The 20811-nt window shown below is 47.3% G+C and overlaps 1 protein-coding gene across 1 annotated transcript; it reads left to right on the plus strand.

Moving 5' to 3' along the window:
• Positions 1–281: 281 nt before the first annotated feature.
• UAP1L1 (UDP-N-acetylglucosamine pyrophosphorylase 1 like 1) lies at positions 282–18310 on the plus strand. The gene is made up of 9 exons (XM_063144605.1): positions 282–742; positions 7248–7452; positions 9162–9337; positions 9667–9839; positions 11158–11351; positions 13671–13811; positions 15070–15255; positions 16158–16224; positions 16982–18310. The coding sequence occupies exons 1-9, from the start codon at positions 460–462 to the stop codon at positions 17066–17068; spliced, it is 1512 nt and encodes a 503-aa protein (XP_063000675.1). The 5' UTR covers positions 282–459; the 3' UTR covers positions 17069–18310.
• The last annotated feature ends 2501 nt before the right edge of the window (positions 18311–20811 follow it).

The raw sequence follows: 20811 nt of genomic DNA on the forward strand, positions 1-20811 counted from the left end.
CCGGGCCGTCCGGGCATCCATGCAGAAAAAAACAGGATATGGAAGCGGGGGAGACGGACAGGACTGCACTGCAGCTGGAATTTATGTCCCCAAACTCCACGAACCCGCCTCTCACCAGTTGCTTTTCTACGTGGTTGGCTGCGATTTTCTTCCTTTCATGGTCTGATTGGACGCGCTTGGTGCACGTCTGAAATTGATGCATGCAGGAAGAGGGGGAAGGGGGGCAAGGTGCAAAGGGAGAAACTTGGTGACGCGGTGGGAGGGGGCGCGTGCGTTGAATGCCGTCGGATTTGGAGAGGAGGACGGGAGGACAGTAGCCAAGCGGCCCCGCGGGAAAGTCGCTTTGCTTTTGCTCTCCGCCTTGCAAACTGCCGCCGCGGCGATTTGCGACTTTCGCGCGAAGCGGGCGAGGCAAAGGCCGCGCGGGCCGGGCCGGGCCGGGCCGGGGCGGGCCGGCCGATGGCGCCCCTGGAAGAGGAGCTGCGGGCGCGCTTGGAGCGCGAGGGCCAGGCCCACTTGCTGCGCTTCTGGGCCGAGCTGGCGCCGGCGGCGCGGCGGGCGCTGCTGGACTCGCTGGCGCCGCTGCTGGGCGAGCTGGGCGCGCATTGCCGGCGGGCGGCGGCTGGCGCGCAAGAGCGCGGCCCGGAGAGCCTGGACGGGCGCTTGGAGCCCGTCCCGCCCGAGTTCCTCGGCAGCGCTTGCAGGAGCGACCCGGCCACGCTGCAGCGATGGGGAGAAGAAGGTAGGCGGGGCGGGGCGGGGGGCGGTCCCTCTGTGACCCCCGCTGGAAACGCCGGGGGACCGGCCCCATCGGGGACAAAGCTGCTTAGACTCATTTACAGGAGACGAACCCAAACAATTGACTCATTCCTTCGCACCCTGCCCCAGATCGGCTCCCGAGGCCACGGGGAAAGTTCTTATTTTCTTTCTTTCTTTATTAAATGTATTTATTTATTAAATTTATATACCGCCCCATAGCCGAAGCTCTCTGCTGGGCGGTTTACAAAAGTTAAAAACAGTCAACATTAAAAAGTATACAAAATTTAAAACCATCAAAAATATAAAAGCAACAGTATAAAACAACAGTATCCATTTAAACAACAACAGTCGTTTCTTAACCGGAACAATGAAAAGATTTTGCTTTAGGATAATGTTGCAGCATGTGGGGAGGGGGGTGAACTCTCCCCTTGAAAATCGCTCCTTCGCATGAGGATTTGGTCTGGGGAACGCTGGGAATTGTAGGACTTTTCTTCTGCCTCGACATGCCTCGGATGGCAGCCTTGGTGTTACCCTTTTCTCCTCTTCCTCCTCTTGAGATGCTGATATGGCAGATGAAGAACAGAGCACTTTCCCACCCTGGTCTTTTCTTTTTTCTTTTGCAGCTGCTAGTCTCTCCGTGATCCACGTCACGGACCCCGCCTCTCCCCCCACCCCACTTCACTCGCTGTCCCCAGGAAGGCCTCCCTGCTCAGCATTGGACTTCGGCTTTTAATGTTCTCCTTGTTCACAGATGCCTTAAGTCATGCGACAACAGTGGCATAATAAGCGGGGGTGGAGTGGGGATAACGAACTGCCTTGCAACAGCGTTTAAATATGCTCATTTGATAGTAGTGTGTTTGCTTTCACCCCTTCTTTAAAGATGGCCAAGGAATGAGACCGAAGCTCCAGAGTGCTCTGTGCATGCCCATAGAATCATAGAATCATAGAATAGCAGAGTTGGAAGGGGCCTACAAGGCCATCGAGTCCAACCCCCTGCTCAATGCAGGAATCCACCCTAAAGCATCCCTGACAGATGGTTGTCCAGCTGCCTCTTCAATGCCTCTAGTGTGGGAGAGCCCACAACCTCCCTAGGTAGCTGATTCCACTGTCGCACTGCTCTAACAGTCAGGAAGTTTTTCCTGATGTCCAGCCGGAATCTGGCTTCCTTTAACTTGAGCCCGTTATTCCGTGTCCTGCACTCTGGGAGAATCGAGAAGAGATCCTGGCCCTCCTCTGTGTGACAACCTTTTAAGTATTTGAAGAGTGCTATCATGTCTCCCCTCAATCTTCTCTTCTCCAGGCTAAACATGCCCAGTTCTTTCAGTCTCTCTTCATAGGGCTTTGTTTCTAGACCTCTGATCATCCTCGTTGCCCTCTTCTGAACACGCTCCAGCTTGTCTGCGTCCTTCTTGAATTGTGGAGCCCAGAACTGGACGCAATACTCTAGATGAGGCCTAACCAGGGCCGAATAGAGAGGAACCAGTACCTCACGTGATTTGGAAGCTATACTTCTATTAATGCAGCCCAAAATAGCATTTGCCTTTCTTGCAGCCATATCGCACTGTTGGCTCATATTCAGCTTGTGATCTACAACAATTCCAAGATCTTTCTCATTTGTAGTATTGCTGAGCCAAGTGTCCCCCATCTTGTAACTGTGCATTTGGTTTCTATTCCCTAAATGTAGAACTTGGCATTTATCCCTATTAAATGTCATTCTGTTGTTTTCAGCCCAGCACTCCAGCCTATCAAGATCACTTTGAAGTTTGTTTCTGTCTTCCAGGGTATTAGCTATCCCACCCAATTTGGTGTCATCTGCAAATTTGATCAGCGTTCCCTGCACCTCCTCTTCCAAATCATTAATAAAAATGTTGACGAGCACTGGGCCCAGGACTGAGCCCTGCGGCACCCCACTCGTTGCCTCTCCCCAGTTTGAGAAGGTTCCATTGATAAGTACTCTTTGAGTCCGATTCTGTAGCCAACTGTGGATCCACCTAATAGTTGTTCCATCTAGCCCACTTTTAGCTAGTTTGTTAATCAGAATGTCATGTGGTACTTTGTCAAAAGCTTTGCTGAAGTCAAGATATATGACATCCACAGCATTCCCACAGTCCACAAGGGAGGTTATCCTATCAAAAAATGAGATCAAATTAGTCTGACAGGATTTGTTCCTGACAAATCCATGTTGGCTTCTAGTAATCACTGCATTGATTTCAAGGTGTTTACAGATTGACTTCTTTATAATCTGCTCCAGAATTTTCCCAGGGATGGATGTCAGGCTGACTGGTCTGTAGTTCCCAGGTTCCTCCTTTTTGCCCTTTTTGAAGATAGGGACAACGTTAGCCCTCCTCCAGTCGTCCGGCACCTCACCCGTCTTCCATGATTTTGCAAAGATAATAGACAAAGGTTCTGAGAGTTCTTCCGCTAGCTCCTTCATTACTCTTGGATGCAGTTCATCGGGCCCTGGGGATTTGAACTCATTCAAGGAAATTAGATGTTCTTTGACCATTTGTTTATCAATCTCAAACTGCAATCCTGCCCCCTCAACTTCTGCTTCACTTTTTCCAGGGGGGTCATAGATCCGCTTTTGGGAGAAGACCGAGGCAAAGTAGGAATTGAGCACTTCAGCCTTTTGTTTGTCGTCTGTTATCAATTTGCCATCCTCATTAAGCAGTTGAACCACCATTTCTTTCCTCTGTCTTTTACTACTCACGTATCTGAAGAAAGCCTTTTTATTGCTTTTAGCATCCCTCGCTAATCTCAGCTCATTCACAGCTTTAGCCTTCCTGACGCCATTTCGGCACTTCTGCGCCACTTGTCTGTACTCTTCTTTTGTAGCCTGGCCTTCCTTCCACTTCCTATATGTATCCCTTTTTGTTTTCAGTTCATCAATAAGCTTTTTGTGGAGCCACATTGGTTTCCTCTGTTGTCTTCTATCTTTTCTCCTTGTTGGAATTGTTTGTAACTGTGCCTTTAAAATTTCATTTTTTAGATACTCCCACCCATCCTGCACTCCTTTTCTTTTTAGGCTCCCTTGCCACGGGACCTTACTTATTATAGTTCTGAGTTTATTAAAATCAGCTTTCCTAAAATCCAGAGTACGTGTATGGCTACGCTCGACTTTTGTCTCCTTCATAATCAAGAATTCAAGTATGACGTGGTCACTTTCCCCCAGAGTTCCCGTAACTGCCACTTTATCCACTAAGTCATCCCTATTGGTCAATAACAAGTCAAGGATTGCTGACCCTCTAGTTCCTTCCACCACTTTCTGTAGGAGAAAGTTATCACCCATACATGTCAGGAATTTCTTGGAAGGGCCGCTTTTGGCAGTAATGGTCTCCCAACAGATATCAGGGTAATTGAAGTCCCCCATCACTACTACATCACACTTCCTTGAAACACTGGCAATTTGTTTCTCAAAAGTTTCGTCCTCGTCTTCTCCTTGATTGGGTGGTCGGTAGTAGACTCCGATTATCATATTCTTTTTATTCCTAGCCCCATTTATTTTAATCCAGACGCTCTCGACGGGGCTCCCAATCTCATCCGCCTGTATTTCTGTGCAGGGATAGGTATTTTTAACATATAGTGCAACTCCACCTCCCTTTCTATTTCTTCTGTTCTTTTTGAACAAGTTATATCCTTCAATTGCTATATTCCAGTCATGGGAGTCATCCCACCAAGTTTCAGTTATACCTATCAAGTCGTATTTGCCTTCATGTAATAAGAGTTCAAGTTCATTCTGTTTGTTTCCCATGCTCTGGGCATTAGTATATAGACATCGAAGACCATGTGTTTTATAGTCTGGCTTTGTTCCTACCTTGTTGCAGACACTATTTTAGGACTCTGTTGGAGCTGTTCTCTGTACTGTGGTGCATTGGCCTTCATCCATTGTTGCCTCAAAATTTACGTCTCCCACCCCCGCAAGATTCAGTTTAAAGCCCTCCTGATGAAGTTCTTCATGCTGTGGCCGAACTCATTCTTTCCAGCCCTTGTGAGGTGCAACCCATCCCTTGCCAGCAGTCCATGTTCCAAGTAGCGTAGCCCGTGGTCCCAGAATCCAAAACTCTCACGACGGCACCACTTTCGAAGCCAGTCGTTCATCCGGAGTATTTTTCTTTCCCTTTCTAATCCTCTTCCAAGAACCGGGAAGATGGATGAGAAAACTACCTGGGCCCCAAAGTTCTTCAGTTTCCTTCCCAGAACTTCAAAGTCTGAAATGATTTCTTTGTAGCTCTGCTTGGCGACATCATTTGTTCCCACATGGATGAGAAGAAAGGGGTATGTGTCCGTGGGCTTTATGAGCTTCGGTAACCCTTCAGTCACATCTCTAATCTGTGCTCCAGGGAGACAGCACACCTGGCGAGTCCATGGGTCTTCACGACATACTTGGGTTTCAATCCCACGCAGCAGGGAGTCTCCCACAACGACTACTCTTCGCTTCTTCTTGGTTGACCTACCTTCTGTCTCTTGGTCACTGTTGCATGGTGCCTCCTGTACTTCTTCCTCTGCAAACTGTCCTTCAGTCTCATTCTCCAGAAGCTGAAAGCGGTTGCTTAACTGCAATGGCTCCACCGGTGCAGAACGCCCTCTAATTCCTCCTCTCCTAACTGTCACTCTTTTCCAGGGAGTTTCCTCTTCATTGGCTTTCCTCCCCTCAGCATACTCCACTTCTGCTTCAGCTGGCTGTTGTTCTTCAATCTCATGTGCTTCTTGTTGCTGTTGCAGTTCCACCGTTCGGTCTAAGAACTCCTCGACTTCTCTTATTCCTTGGAGGGTGGACACTCGCCGCTCAAGTCCTGTCACTTTTTCTTCCAAAAGTGCCACCAGCTTGCACTTGTTGCAGGTATACGCCATGTTGAGCTCAGGCAGAAACACGAACATTGCACACCCTTTGCAGGTCACCACCTCTAGGGACTCCTTTCCATCCATATTGTCGATTTCTGCTTTGGTTTTTTTCCTTTTTGATTATAGTAGAATTGCCTTTGCTTTGTTGTGTCCTCTCTGAAGGTACACAACTATATGAGGATGTCTTAAGGGAAAGTAATCTTTTGGGGTTTTTTTGCTTTTGTTTGGTGGTGGTTTTGTGGGGTTTTTTTTTCTCTTTATGCTTTTCTTTTTTCCCCCACCTCTTTTTTATTTTTATTTTATTTATTTTTATTATTATTATTATTATTATTATTATTTAGAGGCCTCCCCCTTGGCCTCCCCTGCCGAACTCCCCCTGTCAAACTCCTGTTCGCTCGCTCCCTGGGAATCTGGCTTACTTTTCTAGCTCCTCCTTGAGCTGGGCCAGTTGCTTTTCCCTGCTTCTGCTCAGCTCCAAGTCAGCAACCAGAATGAGGTCACTGAAAGGCCAACAACAATCAACAGCAATTAGGCACTGATTGCTGAGACGAACTGACAATCAGGCCACTCCCCCTTCAGCTCCTGCAGCAATTATAAACACCAACCTCTCACTCAGCACTCAGGAGCACATGGCAAGCACCAGGAGGTGCATTGCCAAGCACCATGGCAATGCACCTCTGGTGCACTCAGGAGCACCAGAGGTGCATTCACCTTCTAGTCATCCTGTTCAGTTCCTGGGCAGTATCTAATGTTAAGCCTAGAGCAGCCCCATTGACATGGATGGCAACTAGGTTAGCCCTGACTATCCTAAGTCCCCTTCATGTCAATGGCTGTTCTCCAAGCAGGACTAACATTGGGTGCTATCCCTGCTCCCCACGTTCTTTATGGCAGAAGTACACAAGCCGGCTGAATCGAGAACCAATGTTAAAATATGTAAAATCAGGTTACGCCAGTCAAACTGAAAAGTTTCTTTTCAATCAAAGTGACTTTAGCAGATGCTGAAAACAGCCAGGTTGGCGCTTACCTGATGTCAAGGGGCAAACTCTAGCGATGACATCTCCAGACTTGGCCGTGGGATGTGAGGAGGGGTCTGGAAACAAAGCCCTAGGAAGAGAGAGTGAAAGAACTGGGCCTGTTTAGCCTGGAGAAGAGAAGATTGAGGGGAGACGTGGTAGCACTCTCAAATACTTAAAAGGTTGTCACACAGAGGAGGGCCAGGATCTCTTCTCGATCCTTCCAGAGTGCAGGACATGGAATAATGGGCTGAAGTTACAGGAAGCCAGATTCCGGCTGGACATCAGGAAAGTATCCTGACTGTTAGAGTAGTACGACAATGGAACCAGTTACCTAGGGAGGTGGTGGGCTCTCCCACACTAGAAGCATTCAAGAGGCAGCTGGGCAGCCATCTGTCAGGGATGCTTTAGGGTGGATTCCTGCAGTGAGCAGGGGGTTGGACTTGATGGCCTTGTAGGCCCCTTACAACTCTACTATTCTATGATTCTATGAGCATAAAGCAAGAGTGCCTCTGGTCGTACGCAGAGTGCCTTTACGGAAGTGTCGATCAGAGCTCATCCTTAAAGCCCTCTGAGCTGCCTTGACTTATTTTGCCTTTGACCTCCTTTGTGACTTTTTTTGTCCCTCTCTAGGGCTGCACCAGATCTCCCAGAACAAGGTGGCAGTGCTCCTCCTGGCTGGCGGCCAAGGGACGCGCCTGGGAGTGCCTTACCCCAAGGGCATGTATGACGTGGGGCTACTGAGCCACAAGACCCTTTACCAGATCCAGGCCGAACGGATCCGCAGAGTGGAACAGCTGGCTGGCGAAGCATTCGGGGCGCGATGCTCAGTCCCGTGGTAGGTAGCCTGGCTCTTGGCGCTGGGGGAATGGGCGACTGGTCCTTGGAGTCACGTGATATCCCAGAGTCCTTTGCTGCTGTGCTTTCCGGTTAACAGGATGGCTATAGGGCACGTGTGCCTTAACAGCCCTCAAATATCCCACTGCTATTGTTGATTTTTCTCTGACGCCTTTGTCTCCACCCCAAATCTTCCGGCCAATTTCCTGGCAAAAATTGTGATGTTTCATCTTGGTTCTTGCTCGCGATGTTGTTGTAGGAGTTATCCCAAATAAACTCAAGGGTACTTACTTCCTAGTAGACATTTTATTTAGGGTGCAATCCTATGCATGTTTAGACAAAAAGAAAAAAAAATAGCCCCACAGCTGCTAGCATTTCCCAGCCGGCATGAGGCCTTTCCTTGCTGGAATTCCTCTTCTAAGATACAGCTGTTATATTAAAAATCATTAACTTTAGACAAAGAATGTGCTTTGCTTCATTAATAGGGGATGCCGTTTTAGTCAATTTAAAAAATAAAAATAAAAAATAAATAAAAGGTGCTATCCTACGTATGTTTAGTCAGAAAAAAGTCCTCCAACTCCCAATGAATTGGTTAAAGGTTGCCCTAAATGATCAGTTAAATGTTGCAGCCCTATATACATACACACACACATATACACACACACAAAATATACCAACAGTGCAATCCTGTATATTTACTAATTCAAACATTTATGAGCTGCCTTTCAGCCCAAATAGGAATGTCAAAACGACTTAAAATTAAAACTTAACAACAATGTTAAAACTTTAAAACCTCATAAAGAGCAGGAGAGAATCTGAAAACCATAGTGCAGAGCAAATACGTTTAAGAACCCATGTGGAAGACAAAAAGGTTTTAACAGCCCACCTAAATCTGAATGGAGAGATGGATGTCCAGTCAAAAATAAGTCCCTTTGAATTCAGTGATAGGTAGGATTGAGGCCTATGGTGCTTTTCAAAGGGGTAAAATAAACAGATTGTAGAAAGTTAGAAAGTTAAAACGCACATGTAGCTCTAAGATGTAAAAGACCGAGAGAGAAAAGAGAGGGAAAGGATACACAAGGTTGGAGAAGGAAAAAGCCGAGGAGGAGAAAACGGCTCAGTTCAGACAACACATTTGTCAACGGTGGTTTTAGAACTCCATGATGGCATTTTTACACCAATGCTGAGAAATGCGTTGTCTAGTAGGGAAATGCGATGCAACGGTGGAGGGTTTTTTGGGGGAGGAGGGAAACACTTGACGCAGAATATCCACACTGTGCAGAGCAGAGTTCCTGCACAACTGTTGTGTTGCGTGCTCCGTGGAGTTCTCCGTTGAGTTGACTTTTCCCACTGGCTACAGAGTTCCCTGGCAAGAGCGGCGAAAGGAGTGAGTGCCGCTCTAGGAGAGCCGCCAGGATTGTTTTTTCTCAGCAATGGCTGGTGGGATACCATTGGGAGGACCGGGGGAGGAGAGAGGGCGGAGGAACTGTCAATCAAATATCATGATGGATTTTACTCAACTCCACGGGAGCCCACGGTCACACAACGGTGGAGTTAGAACATGTTGTGTGGGGAGGACCCCCTACAAACTCAACCGTTGAGTGGAGTTTTCACACTGCATTGACTTACGTGTTGTCGGAACTGAGCCAATATTGGGGGCAGGAGAGGGAGCCGTTAACTCAAGCTCATCTCTCCGCGTCTCGGCTGCAGGTACATCATGACGAGCGAGTTCACTTTGGGGCCAACAGAGAAATTCTTCCAGGAGCACAACTATTTCAACCTGGAGCGGTCGAACGTGGTCATGTTTGAGCAGAGGATGCTGCCGGCCGTGACGTTTGATGGGAAGGTGATCTTGGAAGAGAAAGGGAAGATCGCCATGGCCCCAGGTAGGGTGCCGTCTCCCGCAGGTGCACCTCTTGTGGTGGAATAGGGTCTATTACATTTCTATACCGCCCAATAGCCAAAGCTTTCTGGGTGCTGTTGATGAATTACGGGCACTGGCCAATTGGAGCTGCCCACAGCCAACTTCTGCTTCAGAACCACATTGCCCCCCCTCCACCCTCTGCTGGATCTCAATCCTGGAGACAGAAAGACATTTTTGTTACAAGTGGGGTGAGGGTGCCCCCCCACCTCTGCCCTGCTGCTTTTTTATAAACGTGGTGTTCTGCAATTGGATGAAATGGAAAGCAATCTCTTGCCCCTTGGTGTGTTGCAGATGGCAACGGCGGTTTGTACCGTGCCCTGGTGGACAACAAGATCTTGGAGGACATGGAGCAGCGTGGCGTCCGGTACGTCCATGTCTATTGTGTGGACAACATCCTCGTCAAAATGGCGGACCCCGTCTTCATTGGCTTTTGCGTCTCAAAAGGAGCCGACTGTGGTGCAAAGGTGAAGGCAGAGGAGATGTTGGGAAGGGGGGTCCCAGGGTTTCCTTACAACTTGGCGCCCTGCGGATGGATGCCTGGGGTGGCCGTGCTTGATGTTTCTGATGGTCCTTTTGATATCCAAATGCCAACATTCCCCAGGGGAAAATACTACAATCTCTTGGATTTACAGTTGTTTCCGATAGAACAAAAAAAGACACCTACGTGCTTGACCAAAAGGAAAGCTTCTGGATCTAGACTTAGGCCATGGCTAGACCAGGAGATATCCCAGTGATCGCCCTGGGATCATCCCTGGGCATCCACATGGCGCACAGGGCATCCCGGGAGCAGGGAGGGATGATCCCTCCCTTGGCCCAGGACATCCGCAGGCCCTTTTTTCCTGCTTTTCCGCAGTCTTGGGATGATCCTGAAACCGCGGAAAGTGTGGCCAGGCATCGCGGGTTGTCCCAGCTCCTTGTGAGTAACCGTGAGGAGCTGGGAACTCATCAGGGGTGGGGGGAGGTTAGGTTTTTTTTTAAAAAAATTACCTTTCACTCGTGCGCTCCTTTTCCTTTAAAAAATAACAACACTAAAATGGCGGCCGTGATGTCACGCGCTGCATGTAGAAGAGGGTGACGATCTTGCGATTATAAAATCTCAAGATTGTCATACTCCAACCCCCTCATCTAGCCATGGCCTCTATTTATTTATTTATTTATTACATTTATATACTGCCCCATAGACGAAGCTCTCTGGGTGGTTTACAAAGTCCAAACGACCTTAATCCAGAGGACAATTCATACAAATTATACCATTATTACCTCTGGGTTCTTTTTTTTCTCCTAAGGAACTTTCACATCTAGGTATTGCAAATTGCTGCTCCTGGTATCCATTTAATAGCACAGCCATTGACAAGGGTGGAAGCTGAAATGTTTAGATTAAAATTGTGCTAAAATATATGTTACCTCCATTATCAGAGGCAGTTGTCCTGTGTGCACCAGTTGCTGGGGAACATGGGTGAGAGGTTGCTGTTGCACTCATATCCTGCTTGTGGGTCCCTGGTTGACATATGGTTGGCCACTGTGTGAACAGAGTGCTGGACTGGGTGGACCCTTGGTCTGATCCAGCATCAGGACTCCTATGTTCTTAAAATATATTTCTTAAAATACTCTGGTTTACTGTGTTTCATATATATGTGCACACTGTTACTTTGGCCAGGGTCAGTTTCCTCTGTGTGCAATTTGATTTGATCTCCCATATTGAGGGTTACCTGACCTTCCATCCTTCCTTCCAGAATCTAATCCAACACACACACACCCCGCCTCTGAATTTTGTGCTTGCAGGTAGTGGAGAAGGCCTACCCCACAGAGCCCGTGGGCGTGGTGTGCCGTGTGGATGGGGTGTATCAGGTGGTGGAGTACAGTGAGATCTCCTTGGCAACGGCCCAGATGCAGAACCCCGACGGCCGCTTGACGTACAGCGCCGGTAATATCTGCAATCATTTCTTCACTCTGGCCTTCCTTCAGGCAGTCGCAGAGTAAGTCCTGCAGCGTTCCTCCTTTTGCTGTGCCTTCGCTTTTCAATGCCAGTTTCAGGGTTGAAGAGAGTGGAAGGAGCTTGGTATATTTGAGAGCAGCGACACAAAACTGGAAAGAAGTGCAGGCAGGGTAAAGGGTTGGATCCTCAAATTGAGACAGTCATTTTCTTGTTAGAAGTATGTAGCTGCGTCTTTTGGGTCCAGGAAATGGCTCCCTGTATGACAGACAGCTGTAACAGATTCGAAAAACAAACAAAACTTTTGCCAGGAATGTGCAGTAAGTAAAATTTGCAGAATCCCTCCCCCAAAAATGTATAATGGAAAATCCCCTGACCTGGTGCCCTCCAGAAAACGTGTTGGACTGCAGTGTCCATATTTCCCAGATAATTTGGGCACCAGATTGGGGGAAGGCAGGTTTAGATTTCTTGTTACAACTGCAGATACCAACTCCTCCTTTCTGGTTGTTGTCCAGGCTGCAAAAAGTACAATATTTTACGTGCCTAGTGGTGATATAGACAGTTATAAAAAGCCCATTGCTGTACTACAACTCCCATCATCCCCAGCAAGCATGGCCATTGGCTATGCTGTCTGGAGATGATGGGAGTTGTGGGTCACTTCAGCAGGTTGGGAGAAGCAGCTCCACTTGTGTCCAAATGGGCCATTCAGAACGTCCACAAGTTTAACAACATCAAAAGATTTCCGGGAACTGTCCTGCCAGTTGCCAAAAATAACTTGCTGAGTCAGCTTTGCAAGGGTCACGAGAAGCTCTTTTTTCTTCCCCGTGGTACGAAAGAGCTGAATCAAACGTCCCCCATCAGCTGTTTGGCTGGTGTGTTTGCTCACCTGTGACCCTGTCCAGACTCCCACCCTTTCCCAGGCGAGCAGAACAGGCCGTGGGGCTGGAGCACTTCGGCTCCCAGGCAAAGGCAAAGCGCCTGGGCCTTCTGCATGGTTCCGATGGATTCGCTTCTGCTTTTAATCTGGACTGTTGCACATCTTGCGTGCCCATTGAGCAGCAGGGCAATTTATCAGTACGTTACATGATGCATTCTTAGTTTAGGGGGCAAAATTATGATTAAAAGTGGGAGCATGGTCAAGATTTTTGACATTTACGCATGGCTTGATAAGTTGGATAGAGAAGCATTTTTCTCTGTTTCTCATAACACTTGAAGTTGGAGTCGTCCAACGGCATCCAGTAGGGATATCCGTCACCAGCCCAGTTTGGACTCGGGTGGCATTTGCGAGCGGAGCAGCAGGTTTCTTCCTGAAATCCGGGAACTTTTTGAGTGTTTTTTTAAAAATTGCATGAAAAGCAACTTGCCCAAATTGCAATAGACGGAATGTAAGAAGGGCCTTGCTGGATCAAACCAAAGGCCACGCTAACCCAGTGTTCCATTCCCAAAGTGGCCAATGAGATTCCCCCATGGCCACTAGTCCTGATGGCCCTGTGCTGCCTCCAGAATCAGAAGCAGTATGCCTATATACATCTGTTGCTGGGGAACATGGGCAGGGAGGTGCTGTGGCACTCCTGTCCCGTTTGTGGGCTTTCTACAGGCATCTGCTTGGCTGCTGGACAAAGGGGACCCTGGCTTGACCCACCTGGGCTCTTGTTATTATTTTCAGACCCCTTCGCCTCAGTTTGGCTGCCAAGGAGCCCTCATACTAGCGGGGCAGAAACTCTTTCAGCCCGAGGGCCAAATTCCGTGTCAGAGAAGCTCGTGGGGGCGGGGCCCAGGATGAAAGGGGCAGGGCTAAAATGCCTCGACTGACAGCTTCCTGCCAGTTTGAGCTTCCTGCCAGTTTGAGCTTCCTGCCAGTGAACTAAGGCTTCGGAGAGGCATTTCAACCTTTGAGAATGGTGAAAAACTGTACAAAAGCTGGAAACTGCCCAATGGGAAAGGGGTGGAGCCTGGGAAAGGGTGTGTGGTCTTCTGGGGGTCCCTGATGACTGGATTTTGACCTGCAGGCTGTCCATGTCTGCCACACTCTCTCTCTGTGTTGCGATGGATTTTGTGCTGCGCTCTCGGCTTATGTGGGGTGTCAGCCACGCCTGGGATGCCCCCGTTGCTCTCTTGTGGCTGTGCAGAACAGAGGGAAGCAGCCTGGATGTTTTGGACTCCCAACAGCCCCAGCCAGTGCGGCCAATAGCAAGGGATGATGGGATTTGTGGTCCAAATCATCTGAGGGATGCCGGGCTCCCTATCCCTGCCAGTGCTTCATTTGGGGCAGCTTCTTCCCCACTTGCATTCCTACGAACACCGTGGTGGGGAAAAGCCCCCGCCGTGGCTTCTGATGGCTCTTCCTTTTCCCTCTTGCCAGGAAGTTTGAGCCCCAGCTGAAGCACCACGTGGCCGTCAAGAAGGTGCCGTTCGTGGACGAGGGGGGCAATTGGGTAAAGCCGCTAAAACCCAATGGGATAAAGCTGGAGAAGTTTGTGTTTGATGTCTTCCAGTTTTCTAAGTTAGTGGCGGGCCGTGTGCCTTTTCTCTGGTCTTTCTCCCACGGAGGGGAGGGGTTGGTGGCCAGCGTTCCCCAGACGTGCCCCTGGCTGATTATTTTATTCCCCGAGTGAACGTGGCAGGCAGATTCACTATGGGCTGCCTCCCCGCAAATGACACCCCCGCCCCCTGGAGAGCAGTGGGTGATGAGGGCGTCAGGGTTGCAGAATAATAATAATAATAATAATAATAATAATAATAATAATAATAATAATAATAATATATTTCTCACCCGCCTCTCCGATTGGATTGAGGCAGAGAACAACAATAAACATAAAACACAAAATACTGATTAAAAGCATGGTATGCACTGTTTAAAAACATCCTAAAAGCATCCTAAAAATGTACTAAAATATCCTAAAATTCTACTGGATAGGCCTGCTGGAAGAGATCAGTCTTGACAGCCTTCTTGAATACTAAAAGACTGTCAAGCTGAAGCAACCTCCGTTTCATTCCTGTAGTCTTGATGGTGTGCTCCAGTTTAAGCAAGCTTCAAATGTGGAGCTGCCTGTGTTCAGAGGACTCTGATTGTTTTCATCAGCGTTGGGATCTCGAAGGAATGTCGAATCAGCTGGAAAGTGTGAGATGGCAGTTGTGGAAGCGGGGGCGGGGGAGAGAAATGTCAGTTGAGTGCTTCACAGGTAAAGTCATACACAGGGCTGTCTAAATGAGACCCCCCCCCAAAAAAAAAGACTAGTAACCCCAGGGTCTAAAATTACTTAACTGCACCATTCTCCCACCATTCCAACCCCCACCCCAAAAGCATTACGCCTGAGTTGCTAATCTGGCCACACTCCCTGATTTGCAAGACTTGCACAGACCAGCAACTCACACATAGGTACAGGAGGGAACCTCTTTGCAGACCTAGTAATTCTGCCACTTACGGTGAGTGATTTGGCAATCATAGCTGAAGCACAGATGGAACAGAATTGTGTGATCCTAGCAGAGGCTGCCCTGAAATGATGCATGGTCAGTCTGGGGGTTTTCAGATCATCCGTCCAGACATAATTAGTTGTTTAAAGCCCAAACCAATTGGAATCTTCAGTTTGTGTGGCCAGAAACTCCCTGCCTCCGTCCCCAAACATATTTCTGCGTTGGTATTGTCCGGTGAACTTTTTGTGTACTCTGCACCACACCTTGACAGTTCCTTGCTGTTTGTACGGGACAGGTACGCAGCCCAGGAACCCATTTTAAGCACGCGGTTTCTCCCTTTTTGCTAGGAACTTCGTCGCCTTTGAAGTCCTGAGGGAAGAGGAATTTTCCCCGCTGAAAAATGCCGACACAGCCGACAAAGACACCCCCACTACGGCCCGGCGGTCGCTCCTCTCCCAGCACTACCGCTGGGCAGTGAAGGCAGGGGCCAGATTTGTCAATGATAGCGGCCAAAGGATCCCCGAGAAACAGAGGTAGGTGTGTCTGTGGAGGCTCCTCCCACTGCCCCCCAAGGAATCATGGGAACTGTAGTCCAGCGACAGTACCAGGGAGCTTTAATTGAATTTTCTGGGTAGAATGCTATTGCTGTCCATCCATTTTGTGTGTGCGTTTGTAGTGTTATTTGGGATTTTGGACTGGGAAGGGTAAAAATGCCCTATATAGTTTTGTTTTCTAAATGGTGGTGACATAAATACTTAAAAGTAAATACTAATACTAATACTAAATCTGGAGATTCTGGGGTTGAACGATTATTGGAGTCACCCACTTTACTCCTGGGATCTCTTTCTCCCAGTCTTGTGAGGTCTGGTTGGCGTCACTCCAGCTGTGTAACAAAAGTACTCTGCGTATGCTCCAGTGCGTTTGTTGGATGTAGCATGTCTGTAGAGAGCCATTAGTGGCATTTTCCCTCTCTCTCTTGTTGGGTTATTGTGCCAGAACTTTTCTCCTTCTGGAACTCTGTTTGTGCTCAGAAGCAAACACACATCACGCAGGTCTTACACAGCAGAGCTGGTTTATTTCCTTCAGGCTTCTGTGCAGTTCAATTCAGATCAGTTCAGATCAGCACACTGAGGCATACACAGAGAGCAGTGATCAGAGAGCAGTGATCAGATCCATTTTACACAAGTGAGAAACTATATACAGATCTACACAATTCTTATCTTCATTACATACAGCTGTGATGAGGCTAACTTAGAATCTTGGCAAGGTTCCCAGAAGAGCCTCTATCTCAAGGTAATTGCCCACAGATAGACTTTCTCTGTTTAACCCTGAGATAGCCATACACACACAATTTTAATGACTAAGCAAGTATTTCTTTTCATATACTTAACATCTCTCTCTCTCTCTCTCTCTCTCTCTCTCTCTCTCTCTCCAGTTTATCAGGGGATGAAGAACCACCCGCTGTGTGTGAGATTTCACCTCTAGTCTCTTACTTTGGGGAGGTGAGATTACCATTTTACTGTGTTATGTATTCAATCCCTGGCATCTCCTGATAGGGCTAAGAAGACCTCCCTTTGAAAGCCTGGAGACCCACTGTCATTCAGGTAGACAACATTGTGTAGAAGAATGAAGGATCTGACAGCTTTCTAAAGAGGGCAAAGCTTCCTTAGTAGGGCAAAAGCACATTAAGATTTCATTTAATTTCAATTTCATTCTCTGAAATGTGCCCATAGCATCTTAGGAGTGTCTTTCCAAAATAATAATAATAAATAAATAAATTTCTTACCCACCTCTCCGTCTGGAATGAGGCAGGGAACAACAAGTATAAAATACATGTCTGAATTAAAAACATAGTATATATTATTAAAACATCCTATAAACATCCTAAAATTCCACTGGATAGGCCTGCCAGAATAGATCAGTCTTTAGGTTTCTTAAATGCTAAAAGACTGTCAAGTTGACGAATCTCCTCCGGCAGGCCATTCCACAGTCTGGGAGCAGCAAAAGAGAAGGTCCTCTGGGTAATACCTGTCAGCCTACTTTTGGCTGGCTGATGGAAATTCTTCCCAGAGGACCTGAGTGTACAGTGTGGATTGTACGGGAGAAGGCGATCCTGCAGGTAGCCTGGACCCAAATCATGTAGGGCTTTAAAAGTAATAACCAACACTTTATACTTTGCCCGGAAACTAATTGGCAGCCAGTGAAGAGATTTTAAAAATGCCTCTCTTCCGCCCTGACCCCTTCTTTCTTCTTCTGCAGGGTCTAGAAAAGTACTTGAAGGTCAAAGAGCTCCAGTCTCCGTTCCTCCTTGATGAAAGAAAGGCAGAAACATTAGCACGGGCTTGAATGAAGATGATCCTTGCCTTATTTTATTTTATTTTAAAACAACCTCCCCCCCACCCCACGAGAAATAATTGAGACAGGTGCTTTGATGACAAATGCAAGTTGTTGATTCTGTTTATGATAATATAAAGCCAAAGTCTTAACATCCTTTTTTCTTCTTGTGGGGTTGCAAGTTACCACTGTGGCTGGGAAGGGACGAGGCCTTCTCCTCCTGCCCTTGGCTGTGCAAGCAGCGTTCTTTCCAACTGCAAGGTGTGCCAAGAACTGGAAAGAGGTACCTGAGAGAGGATGAGTCATCCTTTGCTGTAATGGAGATGCTGTAAGACCGTAAGAAGAGCCCTGGTGGATTAGACCAAGGGTCCATCTAGTCGAGCATTCTGTTCACACAGTGGCTCAAATGGGAAACCCACAAGCAGGACCTGAGTGCGACAGCACCCTCCCACCCATGTTCCCCAGCAACTGGTGTACAGGGCATCCTGCCTCTGATATTGGAGGTAGCATAGGGCTAGTAGCCATCGATAGGCCAATTCGTCTAACATTGCAGTTGGAACTGGGTGTGGGGCAGGTCCTTCCCAGCTTCTACATTCAAAACTGGTTGTCTGCATGGCCAGGGCAGGTGGTGGCCAAGAGGAGGGAAAGTCAAAGATGATACAGAAGTTCATAGAATCATAGAATAGCAGAGTCGGAAGGGGCCTACAAGGCCATCGAGTCCAACCCCCTGCTCAATGCAGGAATCCACGCTACAGCATCCCTGACAGAGGGTTGTCCAGCTGCCTCTTGAAGGCCTCTAGTGTGGGAAAGCCCACAACCTCCCTAGGTAACTGATTCCATTGTCGTACTGCTCTAACAGTCAGGAAGTTTTTCCGGAAGTCCAGCCAGAATCTGACTTCCTGTAACTTGAGCCCGTTATTCCGTGTCCTGCACTCTGGGATGATCATTGGACATTCCATGTATAAGTTGCCTAGTGCAGTGTGATTTTGTGTGGGATGGGTGCCACCTAGAGATGTAAAATTTCCAGAAATTTTGAAGCTATGGAAAAAACATGTTTTTCCCCTCTGGGTTTTGGGGGTGGGGTGGGGGGAGACAGGGACATTTTTTTTTTGGAAAAAATGAAATAATGCAATATTAGCACTTCTTACAGATTGAAATTCACTTTGTTATTTTAGGACCATAAACTGTAATTATGTTCAAGTTGGCATAAAATTATTCCATTTGGTATATTAAAAGTACAGTGTATTCAAACAATTATTACAAATTGAAATTACTTATTTAATTTTTACTTTTTTGATAACAAATGAAGCTACAAGCTCCTGAACTGTAAGGAACCTCTTTGGTTTTGCCAGTTTGAGGAGCAGGCAAAAAACAATCATAGAATCATAGAATAGCAGAGTTGGAAGGGTCCTACAAGGCCATCTAGTCCAACCCCCTGCTCAATGCAGGAATCCACCCTAAAGCATCCCCGACAGATGCTTGTCCAGCTGCCTCTTGAAGGCCTCTAGTGTGGGAAAGCCCACAATCTCCCTAGGTAACTGATTCCACCGTCGCACTGCTCTAACAGTCAGGAAGTTTTTCCTGATGTCCAGCCAGAATCTGGCTTCCTTTAACTTTCCAACAACAGAAGAAACTATCAACATTAGTAACAAGCAAAAATATTTATGTCTCAGCTAGTCCTCCACAGAGTCAAGCATACATAAAGCACCCGTTCCCATGAAAAGAACTGAGAAAAGAGGGGGACCAAGAGTGAATGAATATGCATGAAATTTAATCAGACTCATTTTCTGAGATATCGCTATCACTGTCAGTCTCTGCTTCAGTGGCAGTGCTGCCCCCTAGAGGCAGGAATGCATCCTGCTCTTGCATTTGAGAGTTGTAGTCTCAGTTTGCAACCTAGGACTTGCTTGTCCTTGGTGCAGAGAAATTGTAATAATCTGATACTCTACATAGTTTTTAGAAATCATTTGGAGAAGTAAATATCTGAACACCTTGTCTTAAACATTTGATTCATCATGCTAAAATAAAACATCCCATAATCATTTTTTCTTCATTTTTTCCAATTTTTTGGGAAAAAATGGGTTTCCCCCTGATTTTTTCCAGGTTTTTTCCGGGCCTTCACATCTCTAGTAGCACCACATTTTCTCAAACGGCCTGCCCCAGCTTGGAACAAATATGTTGCATCTCAGCTCCCTTCCACAGCAGCCAGCATCCCTAATGGTCAGGGATGATGGTGGTTTGGTGTCCAACAACATCCCCACCTCTGCTCTTGGGGAGGATCCTAGCTCAGTGGCAGTGTATGGAGAAGGTACCAGGTTCAGTCCTCCGCATCTCAAATGAAAAGTACTGTGAGCCGCAGGGCTGGGAAAGATCCCTCTCCACTTGAGTAGTGTGTTCTCAGCTAGATAGAATGCAGCTTCATGTGGCCAAGGGACATTTTCTATGATTCACATGGAATCATAGAAAAGCAGAGTTGGAAGGGGCCTACAAGGGCATCGAGTCCAACCCCCTGCTCAATGCAGGAATCCACCCTAAAGTATCCCTGACAGAGGGTTGTCCAGCTGCCTCTTGAAGGCCTCTAGTGTGGGAGAGCCCACCACCTCCCTAGGTAACTGATTCCATTGTCGTATTGCTCTAACAGTCAGGAAGTTTTTCCTGATGTCCAGCCGGAATCTGGCTTCCTTTAACTTGAGCCCGTTATTCCGTGTCCTGCACTCTGGGAGGATCGAGAAGAGATCCTGGCCCTCCTCTGTGTGACAACCTTTTAACAACCACTTGGTGGATTGCCTTAAGGAGCCTTGCGTCCGACCATCTGTTGGTCTGGCCTCATCTGGGCAGCACTTGCTGAAGAAGAGGCTAGGGCCACCCCTCCTGCCAGCAGCCATTTTGACTGTATTTTGTTTGTTTGAGCTGAAATTTCATCTTCTCTTCAACCTTTGGGTGCATGGTACCTCTCTTTCTCTCTCCCGAAAGTGCCTTTTTGACCCTGACAATGCTGTATGTGCCCTGGATGGATGTAGGGAAATGCTCTTGTATGTTTGTCATCTTTCTATATTAAAGTGCTTCTAAAAGCAAGCTTGGCCTTCGGTGCTTCTTTTTTCAAACTAGCCCTGCTGTGCCGCAGCCTGACGGGCAGAAATTGTAGCAGCAGAAAACCTGCAATCATACCTCTCCATCAATGGAAATGAAAAATATAATGTGTGGTAAGAGCTGGAATGCCGCTCAGAAATGAATGAAATTGCAGCTTGTTTATTTATTTAAAACGTTTATATCCCGCCCTATATCACTAGGATCTCAGGGCGGTGTACAGAAACTTATTATTATTATTATTATTTATTTATATAGCACCATCAGTGTACATGGTGCTGTACTGGAGGGATAACACAACAGAGACATTTCAACAGAGTTTTTTTTTTTTTAAATGTGCAACAGGTCTAGGCCTGTCTTGACACCGATAAACATTTTGCCAAGGTGATTTTTAAGAAGATCTGTTGTACTTTGGAGTCATGGTTTGTAAAGCTGGATTATATATATGATTGCTGTTGCAGTTAATGATTATGTACGATGTCTCTGATAACAATGAAGTGGGATTTAAAAAAGAAGAAAATATAACGTGGGATCAGGAAGCCAGCTGCCGTGGTGGATTGCATACAAGCCAACTGGTTTTTCCCCCCCTCCCATTTTTATACCGCCCAATAGCCGAAGCGCTCTGGGCAGTTTACAAAAATGAAAACCATAGAAGCCATTCAAAATAT

Source organism: Elgaria multicarinata, chromosome 19, assembly GCF_023053635.1.
Source record: "Elgaria multicarinata webbii isolate HBS135686 ecotype San Diego chromosome 19, rElgMul1.1.pri, whole genome shotgun sequence".
Lineage (NCBI taxonomy): Eukaryota > Metazoa > Chordata > Lepidosauria > Squamata > Anguidae > Elgaria > Elgaria multicarinata.

Coding starts and splice junctions, on each gene's coding strand:
- UAP1L1 (XM_063144605.1), top strand. CDS start 460: ATGGCGCCCCTGGAAGAGGAGCTGCGGGCGCGCTTGGAGCGCGAGGGC. Junction 11,352..13,670: donor TTCCTTCAGGCAGTCGCAGA/GTAAGTCCTGCA, acceptor CCCTCTTGCCAG/GAAGTTTGAGCCCCAGCTGA. Junction 16,225..16,981: donor TAGTCTCTTACTTTGGGGAG/GTGAGATTACCA, acceptor CTTCTTCTGCAG/GGTCTAGAAAAGTACTTGAA.